Consider the following 10,911-nt stretch of genomic DNA (forward strand, 5'->3'; position numbering starts at 1 on the left):
TCTTATTCTCTCCATCAGAGTTTTTTTTTTTTTTTTCATGTATTTAACAAGCATCATTTCTATGCCTACTAATGGACTAAACTTGAATAGGACGGAGTCTTCCTTATTTTGATTATTGGAAGACAAAGGACAACCACACAAACCTTAAGAAATTACTTGTAAGCAACATTTGGTTTGGGTATTGGTTTTTTTAATATACTTTTTATTTTTAAATTTGAAAATTTTGAATTTTATATTGTATTTTGTTTAAAAATTTAAAAAATTATAATAATTAGATTAAATGAGATGAGTTAAGATGATTTCTGAAAAGTGTGGCTATGAGGTTGGGAGCTCCCACTAGTTCATTTTGTGTGTATGTTTTTTTTTATATGTATTTGTTTAACAATTTTAAATATTTAAAAAAATTCACTACATTATTAAAAAAATATTTACTTAATCATTAAAAAAAACCAGCAATAGCCCCAACTGAAGGAGTAACATTTTCTTTCTGAAAATAAACGAGGTCACAAAGCTAAATTTGGTTTGAGAATAATCCGTTGAGGATCCAACCCATCAAATAAGAAGGGCAAACTCAACCCATCTCTAATTATGTTCGCTCTACATTTATAGCGCTCCACGTTTGTAGCTTTCACGATTGGTTTACTCAACTGGGTATCAACCAAAAGGCACGACGGCACGACCTCCAACTAATGGAGTGTATACAAATTAGGTCGAGTATATCCTCCTTTATTCACGACATGCTATGGTGTATCAACCAAAATGCATGACGGCACACCCTCAAGCAAGGGAGTGTTTGACTGTTTGTGTCTAGTATGTCATTCTTTATTTCCGACTTGCTATAGTGAACCAAACAAAAGACATGATAGCAAACCCCCAATCAAGGGAGTGTTTACATCACGTATATCTTCATTTATTTCAAACATGCTATGGTATCTCGGGTTGGGTGGGAGCGGATTGAGTACTGACTGTGTCCCTCAACCAAGAGAGTGTTTGTGTCGAGTATATCTTCTTTATTCCCAACATGCTAATGGTGAATCAACCAAAAGACATGACGGCACACCCCCAATCAAGGGAGTGTTTACGTCGAGTATATCCTCATTTATTTCCGACATGCTATGGTATACAGAGTTGGGTGGGAGTAAATCGAGTCCTAATTGTGTCCATCACGAGGCTTTAGAACCGGACTAATATCCAACAATTCAGTTAATATGCTCACATAATCAAAATAACATCGATCAATCAGATTAGGTGACACTTGTTTGTTGTCCAATACAGTGAGTAAATTAGTAAATTTGCTTCAGCTTCTAATCTCTAACATTTATTAAATTAGCATAAACTATTTAAGATAGTTTAAGAGAATAATACATGAATTCTAATAATCTAAGATGAAGAATTTATGATAGGGTTAAAAATATATATAATATATGTAACATTTTTTTTTTTTTTTGGCCTGGACAAGTTACCAGCACAATAGCATCCAATCTAAAATTGGTAAGACATTAAAAAAAAAAAAAAAAAAAAAAAAAAAAAAAAAAAAAAAAAAAAAAAGGATGAATTTTTGAGATTTGGTCTGCACAGAAACGACACTTTGCTGTCTAGGTTTTTCATTCATCAGCTTTTAAACATGAGATCTTCGTCGTTCCTTGCACTTCCCCAGCTTTGATGGTGCTTGAAAATCCAGCGCCATCCTTTCATACTTTTCCTGCCTTTTCTGACCCCTTTCTCATTCACTGTAATCCTACAGGAACCCCCATTACAGAAACTCCCATCTCCCGTCAAATTCCCAAGAGAACCCCCACATTCATGTGCCACAAAATTACTCCCTCTCGTACTGCCAAAAGCCGAGTCTGGATTTGTTAATCCAGACATTTTTGCTGCAGGAAACTCTGGCTTCGATTCTGATGAGTAATCGAGCTTCAAGTCGATAAAGCTTGAATCGTCCATGCCATTGAAATCACTCTCTTTGAGTGAGAAAATACGTCTGTTAGCTCCATTAAAACCAGCATCAGGCTCTAGAATTCCACCCTTCTTCACAGACTTAAGATCAGTACCTTTTTCAGACTCCAAGTGACTATCTTTCTTTTCTCCATCAAACCCACTTTTTCTTGGCTCTGCTTCACTGAAACCACTTCTTCTCCCAGAATCTAAGGGTAGACCACCATTGACGCCAGAACTCCTGGCAGCAGAAATAGAACTCCTAGCAGCTGATACAACCAAATTTTCACCATCCTCTGACCCAAACCACCCTCCCCCCCTGAAACTGCAGAGGGATCTGGACCTTGACACACCCATATAATCAACCAACCACAAGTCACTTTTATCGTCACAGCCACCAGCAACACTCGATCCCTCGAAGTTCTTCTCTTTTTTCTTCCTAAACAGCCTCCCAATTCTCCAAAACCCAGTACTTCTTTTGATCTCAACACAGCTACTGCTGCTCCTCTTGAGCACAACGACTTCCTCAGCCCTCTCTTGGGCTTTGGGCTTAGAATGCGATCGTGAAATTTCGTTCCTTTCATTCTCTATCAGGAATGAGACTCGACCAACACTCCCTACCTCGACAGTGCATGAATTCCGATTGGAAGAGATCTCGGAGCAAGAGCAAGAAGAGAGGCGCTGCTCTCCACAGTCGGAGCAGACCAGCTTGATCAGGCGGTCCTTGAGACAATAAGCGCAAATGCCAGCCGAGGAGGATGAAGATGGGTGCTTCTTGCAAGGAGCATCCGATGAAGAATAATACTCAATGTCGTTGCTGAACACTTCTACAGCTTTGCCTCTCTCTTTCATTGCTCCCGATTCCTGTAAACGCAGCTTCTCGATCTTGAAATGAACAAACAACAAAGTAGAGTGAGGAAAATCTTTTTGGGGTCCAGAAAGATGATCAAATACTAGCTTAAAATATGGTGAGGACTATAAATGAGAGGAAACAAAATGTGGTGTTTTTGGATGTCAAGGATCATGGTGCTATGACATAAGGAGGAGCGATAGGAACAGAGGCGTCAACTTTACGTTTTCTCTCCAGAAAACAGTGCTAGGAGGGGGGAAAAAAGAAAAAAAGAAGTGACGCAAGAAAGCACTAGCTCCTAAAGGGCATTATTGTGTAGGGAAGTGAATGCAACAGAAAATGGAGTAAATCAGTGAACAAAGCTCCTTTATCCCTCATAAATTCCAGCACTGCATGCATTTGTACCATCAATGCCACCATCCCCTTGCTAAACTCCCACCGAAAATTGACACAAAATTTATAAAAGAAGAAGTCCCACCACAAATCCCACAAGTCTTTTAAGATAGTCTGATCTGGGGATCCATCAATCTGTCATATGTTGAATGACTTTTTGTCAAAATTTTCCACGATTGTCTTCTTTTCTTTGTCTCTTCCTTTTAACCTTCATGTCTAGCGAAATGACATCAATTCCCTTCTGAATCCGCAAAGAAAGCAAAAAATACAAATAAAATTGTCTCTAGCTCTTATCACTCCCCAATGGCAATGTCTGGGATTTTCTTGGATCAGTGCGATGTGAAAGTAACCCATCAAACTAGCCTGAAGCAAAGCACACACATTAACCTGTACAGCTCCTTTTAAGCTGTATCATCATTCAGCGAGACACAATCTGATAATCTGTCACTTTCCCAAAGATGTTGAGCACGTGTCCCACCGACCAATATATTTTTCTGACCCTACAGACTACCCTTTTTCCACGGCCTTTAGGCGGAAGATAGACGGACGGTTGTGATTTGAGGAAAAGCATGGAGAATCATGCTGGTGAGAGTCTCCGTAGAAGTAGAACCCCTAAGGTCTGAAAGTAGAGGATGATGGAGGCAATGTGTGTCCCGTTGTGCCAAACCAGATGGGGGCTTTGACGTGCCGTGGTGCACTGGTAAACTTCCTCTATGTATAGAGTTATCTTCTCTCTGTCATGACTTTTCTTTCAATATATACGAAAAATCGTGGGACCTTTCTTCCTGACTTTCTGCTCACTTGTATCTCAATCACCCAATGTTTAATATGCCATTAAAGGGCGTTTGCCATTTTTTCTTGCTTTGCTAGCTGACATCTCTGTTTTTTTCTACTGATAAATGGGTCTTTTATTGGTATTATTGATTGAAGTTCTAACCTTTTTTTCTTAAGCTTGTGTTTGATAGGCAGGTGATGAACAGCTTTCTGAGATTTAACCTCATATCAAAATGACGAGGTTAGATATTAATGTGTCCAAAAGAATCTTGCCGATAAAATTCTATACAATGCATGGAATGATATGTAGACGATTGAGCCGAATCATCAAAGAATTACTAATAGCAGTACCTCTTGACAAATCTGGCAAAAACAGATAGCATTATCTTAAATGGGAATTTAACTTCGTAGGGGGTCAGGGTCAGGATTCTTACGCAATTAGATTGGACAATCTATGTACTTGGAAAATGGCATGCCACACTTTTGAGTTCTGACCCAAAAAACGAACAGAAAAGAAAAATGCTATAAAAGAAATGGGTACAGCTAGACACATGATCATCTATCATCTACCTCGAGACATCATGGCTGAGACGCACGCAACACGCATGCAAGATCCCCATGCATCATTTTGGAGGGGAGGGGAGGGGAGAGGAGAGGAGGGGCATCAACCAATTCAATTGTAACCATTTGTTTACTGAATTCAAAAATGGTTATAATTATGATGACCCTTTTGGTCTGTCTGTCTTCACTAATAATTTTGTTGCCTTGTCAGTAATTGTAAAGTTTTGTAAACGTTTGGGGATCATAAGTTTGCATTCAAGTGCATGAGACATTGGATTTGAACCATCTAATTATAATATTTATATATATAAGACAGATTTTAGTGCTTTCTTTTGAATTTTATTCATGATTAACTACAAGCTACTTGCACATTTTTAAACATGTTTTGTTGTCCGACATGCACTTTCCTGGGACCCTTTTGCAGTCAAATATATGGCAACAATATTAATCCTTCCCCATGCATTGCCCTTAACTCTCTACCTATCAACAGCATCATAAAAACCAAAACAACACCATCTGTAATCTATCAACAATAACATTAAAAAGAAACTCTTCAAACTAAATACACACATCTATTAGGTTTAGGGTTTTTGCAGTCTCTTCTTTATTTTAGTTTCTTTTTAAAAATCCAATGACAAATCAAGATGTATCTCCAATTTGTATAATTTGAACAAAAAATAATAATAATAATAATAATAATAATAATAATAATTAATGAGAAATACTACAATTAGGGCTGTAAATGAACCAGCTGTTCGATAGCTCGCTTGTACTCGTTCAGTTAAATTCGAATCGAATTCGACTTATGAAAAAAAGAAAACTCATTCATGAAAACAGATACTCGCTCGATTTATAAATGACACGTACTCGAAAAAACTCGACTTGACTGTGCTAAGACTCGTTAAGGCCTGCTCATTTATGCTCGAGTCGACTTGTTAGCTCGATTCGATTAAAACTCAACGTCTATGTATATATACATATGTATTAGCTAATAATATAAGCATACCAATTTTATAATTAAATATATAATATGTAATCTAATTACTTATGTCTATATAGTGAATATACTTCATAGGTATATTTTATTATTTGTATAATAATTAGTTGATAAAATTTAATAATTTCATATACTAGTATGTGGGAGCCATATATGAAATAGATATATGCTATCATATTAAGTATATGTATTAATAATATATGTAGGCATATAATATATTGTTATTTTGGATAAATATCAACTAGTTAGATATTAATTATTTATAAATTTTTTAAAATTTTATAATTCAATAGAGGTTCTATTTATTAGTTGTATAAATTCAATATTAAATCTTTTTATTTTTTATTTCTTTAATTTATTAATTATTAAATCTTATTCAAAAATTAAAAAAAAAATTCGAGCTCGACTCAACTCGAACTCGTTTGTGCGACGAGTTCAAATTGAGAGTTTAGCTTATTGAGTCAAGCTCGAATAAAGAATTAAAAAAAATCTTGAATTTGGGCTCGAGTTCGAATATTTTGAGTTGAGGCAAGCTCATCAAGCCAAAACCCAGCTCGGCTCAGCTCAACTCCATTATAGCCCTAGTTACAATCACAAAGAAATTTCATAAAAATAAAATCATAAACTGACGTAAATTCATGTGATATATTAGATCTACCTTACAATAAAAATAACTTTATATTATGATGTATCATATCAAACGATGTAAGTTTGTGAGTTTAATTTTGTGAAAACATTTCTCATAATTTATTTGTGCTTAAGGTGTGTAAACTCCACATAAGGCATTTTTTTCAGAAAATAGTAGGATCCATCTAAAAGAAAAAATATTTTTTTATGGTATTTTATTTATTTCAAAGTGTTTAGGTAAACTTACCACGTTTGTTTTTACAGATGATATGAGATTAGTTGAAATAAAAATTAAAAAATAAATAAAATATTATTTTTATTTTAAAATTTAAAAATATCAAATTATTTATTTTATTTTATATAAAATTTTAAAAAAATTATAATGATTCAATGAGATAATCGCAAGGTTTTAAAAACCGTTCCGTTTCGGCTGGAATTTTTCGTGCCGGAACAGTGACCGGAACCGGATAGGTATTTATTCCGTTCCGGTCAAATTCCGGCCGTTCTGATCAAATTCCGGCCGTTCCGGTCAATTCCGGCCGGAATTCCGGTATTCCGGCCGGAATAGTAATTCTGGTCCCCAAAAAAAAAAAAAAAAACTCTCTTGTAAATAAGTTGAAAAATAATGAATAAAATTGTACTTTTAGAATTCAAATACATCTTTCCGTGCACTAAAAGTATTGTTACTTGTAATAATCTATCTATTCTTTAATTTTTTTCTTTATTTTTATGTCTTAACTCAAGTTTATGATTTTTTTCAATATATATTCATTTTATAAATCTTTAATTCTTCTATATATATACACATATACATATCACACACTTACATATATATGTATTTATTTTATTAATTGTTAGTTTATATATACATATAAATATTTATATATAATATATAACTAATCCCGAAACGGTACCGAAACATACCGGTATCGAAATATTCCATTCTACTGCCTCGACCGGAATGGTCTCCTGAACGAATTTTAAAACTTTGGATAATCGTATACTCTAAACATATATCTAACACTATTCCAATAATACATAAAATCTCTAAAATAGTTTCGGCTGTATTATCCAGAGCTGTCTATTGGGCCTAAAGCTCATCCACAGCTCTATCTAAAATCGTCTCGGACTCCGCTGCTGCCTGCACATTTTTTCCTCAGTGCCCAGATTCTAGATAGAAGGGAAGGGAAAAAAATACAAGAAAAATACACACATTTTCTCAAGACTTACCAGTCTTTCCATCTCCATGATTCCCTTCAAGCTTCTGCTTCATCAATCCTCTTCATCGTTCTCTATTCCCCCAAATACACCTCTCTATCTCTATCCCCCTCCACCTCAGTTTCCGAATCCAGCCCTCCCTCCGCCACTCCACAAACCCACACTTTCCCTCCGACCCAATCCCTTCTCTTTATCAATCCGTCTCTGCAACCCAGAGTTTAGATTATTTAAGGTTTCTAAAGCTGAGGCACCGGTTACTGGAAACGAAGGAGGCTACACCAAAGCTTCACCGCAAGTCGAAGACTTGTCTCCGGATGGCGCGGTATATCGGAAAACGCTGGCATTGGTGGAGTGCTCCATGTTTGCTGCGCTCACCGGCTTAGTGTACTTCTTGAGTAATTCCCTTGCAATTGAGGTTTGTCGGTATAAATTGCAGAATGGTATTTGTCAATGACTCAATTTAGTTAGAGAAGCGAAAATTCTCGTTTTATTACCATTATTAAAGCTGTAGTCTTTGCCTCTATGGTGCTTAAAGGAAAGTAGGGGGATTGATATGGAATTTCTCAGCTTCGTTTGTCTTATTTGTTAAGTAGTTCGCACATTAGCAGAAACTTATACTTCTTCCAATCCTAAATTGCTCTGTGTGGATGTTCCATGGCTATTGAGTTTAAGATTGGGGTTCTTTCTGGCTTCCTTGGTTCACCTTTTGGTTAGAAATCGGTTATAAATAGGTCCTGTCTCTTCCTTCGCCGCATATGTATGGGCTGTACAAATTACAGTCATTTATAGCAATGTGCTGATGGTTTGAGCACGTCCTTTTTACTATTTATTCTGCCGTTCATCTTTTCTGAAAGGGATATGTTTTTCCGCAGAATTACTTTGGCTGTGTCTTCTCGTTGCCAATAGTAATCTCCTCGATGAGATGGGGCATTGCTGCCGGAAGGAAAACCATGGTTTGTGACCATTTATTCCCACCATATTAAGTTATAAGGTTTTTTTTTTTTTTTTGGTAGACCATTGAATCATCAGTTTAATCAAGGAAATGATCTTTTTTATTTATAGGTGGCAACGGCCATGCTCTTACTAGTCTTGTCTGGTCCAGTCAAAGCTTTAACCTATCTGGTGAGCTCCCTTTTAAATTCATATGCCTTTTGCCTAACAGACTATCTTGTTTTGTGTTTGCCTTCTTGACATAGTTTGTTTTCATTTTCTCTTTTTTTTTTTTTCCCCCTTCCTTTGAAGTTTTGTGACAGAAACAAGCTATTTCTAAACTCTTGCAAATATTTCTCTTGTGCATCTATGACTTTCTTACAGCTTCACTTTCCAGGAATCTGTGTTTTGGGTCAAACTTCAATTACTATTACTGTGGATTTAATTTTCTTCTTGTGAATTTAGTTTAAGAAAAATCTAAAGTAAAATTATTTATTATGCACTCTTTGCATCTTGTTATACCACGATTTAATTTCTGTTATTATTTACTTTTATTTGTGGATCTTCTTAGCTTCCATTCTCAGGGATAGATGGTTTTTTTTTTTTTTTTTCTTTTTTTTCCCTTCTGTTTTTGGGGTTGAGGGTGGAAAGCAGGATAGCTTATAATCTACCTCCTCTTTGGATGTTCCTCTTCTGCAGCTTAAGCATGGAATAGTTGGCTTGACAATGGGTGCTTTATGGAGGTATGTGATGCCTCAAGGTGTATCAGCATTGATTTTTTTTTTTGTTTTTTTATAGGTAATTGGTAAAATTTATTAATAAAATAGGCGTAGCCCAAGTACACGGGAAGTATACAAGAGAAAACACCTAATTATACAGAAGAAATAGAGATGAGAAAGTCGTGCAAATCGAGGCCATTAAAATCTACAGAATTGGCCCAAGAAAATAAAGTGCTAACAAGAAGCAACCTAATCTCCTCCAAAGAACACTCCCGATCTTCAAATATCCGATCATTTCTTTCCTGCCAAATGCACCAAAGAATACATATAGGAATCATTTTTCACATGGCTGAGATTTGTGGAATGCCAAGGTTCGACCAGCATGCCAACAGTTCAAGCACAGTCGCAGGCATAACCCAGGCTAGCTCTAACCGTCTGAAAATATCGTTTTGAACAAGGCATTGTAAGAATCAGCATTGATGATTCTTATTTATGCTTATACCATAATTGTAATAATCTGTTTTATATATTTTGGCCTCTTTGAGGGTCTGATGTGCTTGTGTTTTTAATAAGCAGTTGCCTTGCTTTTTCAAGTTTAGAACACACACACACAAACGTTTTGATGTTAACCATATGGATTTGGTGCCAAGTGACTTATATTAGTTTACTTAGGGTAATTTTGAATGCTGAATTTGCTTTACTTATTCAAAAAGTGTGAATTTCTGATTTCTAAACAAGTAAACTCAAGCAGTAACAAATTGATGTTTTTGTTTTTGGTATTTTCGTAGGTTGGGAGCAAATTGGAGTCTTTCAATTGTCTTGTGCACAATTGTAGTGTTTGCTCTACTTCGCCTCAAATTCCTTACATGCTTTAGACATCGCCTTACCTAGTTTCTATTGACAGTGATTATATTAATATGCAGGTTCGAGCTGTTGGTGCTGTGGGGTATGTCTTAATAACTTCATTCTTGATAAGGGAAAACATATTTGCTTTGGTAATTGATTTTCCTATCACCTCTGTGATTTTACTTGCATGGCTGCAATTCGTTCACCAATATTCTTTTATTTGCTTGCAGATTACAATAAACATTCATGCTTCTCTAGCATTCATATTCACTGCTTCGGGCCTTGGCACAATTCCCTCAATGAATTTTATATATGCCTTATTTACGATCCTGGTATTCTTCCTTCTGCACATGCTTTTCCTCCCTGTGCTTTTTTTAACATTCTTCCCCTTTCCCCGTTAAATTGCTCACCATGTACCAAGGCTTACATATTTCCCTTTTTATTATATTAGGTTTTACTGAACAGTGGGTGCTTCATATTCTTGCTCCACATTTTGTATTCTGTGTTCCTCACTAGACTTGGGATGAAGGCTTCATTGAGATTGCCAAGGTGGATAGAAAGGGCTATTTAAGGAATAATGACAGAGGGTCGTTTTTACTTTCTAATTCATGTACACCATACAGCAAATGTATTAGGAAAAATCAATAGCTTCTTTCTACTCTTGTGGGATGGGGTGTCGCTCTGGTTTAGATTATTCATTGTGTATTCAAGTCCGTTCTTTATATAACCTATTAAAGCCATTTGTAGAGGTACTATCCGTTACCTGAATTAGGATTACCTTTTAAGTCACTACTGTCATCAATACAAAATGCATGTGCATTTTTTTTTTTTAATATGTATCCAATTCCCTTATATGAACAAGGTTGAGACAAAGATATTTTGCTTCAAGTGAGATTGGAGGAATTTTATACAAAAATTTCAAGGTCATTTGGGCTTTCCGGTTTCAAAACCATGTCTCGCTTTGCCACTTAGAGCTCTAAACAGACCAAGATAAACCGTCCCAACTCGATTACCCAACCTAAGAACCCCATCCCCCCGCGGCGGATAATCCAGAAGAAATT

General features: G+C 35.9%; 2 protein-coding genes across 4 annotated transcripts; one reads left to right on the forward strand and one right to left on the reverse strand.

The window, feature by feature from the left end:
- Positions 1-1,572: 1,572 nt before the first annotated feature.
- LOC122309363 lies at positions 1,573-3,442 on the reverse strand. The gene has a single exon (XM_043122834.1). The coding sequence runs from the start codon at positions 2,785-2,787 to the stop codon at positions 1,612-1,614; it is 1,176 nt and encodes a 391-aa protein (XP_042978768.1). The 5' UTR covers positions 2,788-3,442; the 3' UTR covers positions 1,573-1,611.
- A 3,760-nt stretch (positions 3,443-7,202) lies between these two features.
- LOC122309586 lies at positions 7,203-10,683 on the forward strand. 3 transcript variants are annotated; one of them, XR_006242460.1, is made up of 8 exons: positions 7,203-7,770; positions 8,228-8,308; positions 8,418-8,477; positions 8,985-9,028; positions 9,793-9,835; positions 9,928-9,950; positions 10,081-10,182; positions 10,302-10,344. XR_006242460.1 is itself a non-coding variant. In XM_043123112.1 (8 exons), the coding sequence occupies exons 1-8, from the start codon at positions 7,384-7,386 to the stop codon at positions 10,419-10,421; spliced, it is 909 nt and encodes a 302-aa protein (XP_042979046.1). In that variant the 5' UTR covers positions 7,206-7,383; the 3' UTR covers positions 10,422-10,683. The 3 variants fall into 3 exon arrangements, 2 of the variants coding, with proteins under 2 accessions (XP_042979047.1, XP_042979046.1); XM_043123112.1 differs by having other exon boundaries at positions 7,206-7,770; positions 9,928-9,999; positions 10,302-10,683; XM_043123113.1 differs by lacking the exon at positions 9,793-9,835 and having other exon boundaries at positions 7,204-7,770; positions 10,302-10,683.
- Positions 10,684-10,911: the final 228 nt, after the last annotated feature.

Source organism: Carya illinoinensis, chromosome 5, assembly GCF_018687715.1.
Source record: "Carya illinoinensis cultivar Pawnee chromosome 5, C.illinoinensisPawnee_v1, whole genome shotgun sequence".
NCBI lineage: Eukaryota > Viridiplantae > Streptophyta > Magnoliopsida > Fagales > Juglandaceae > Carya > Carya illinoinensis.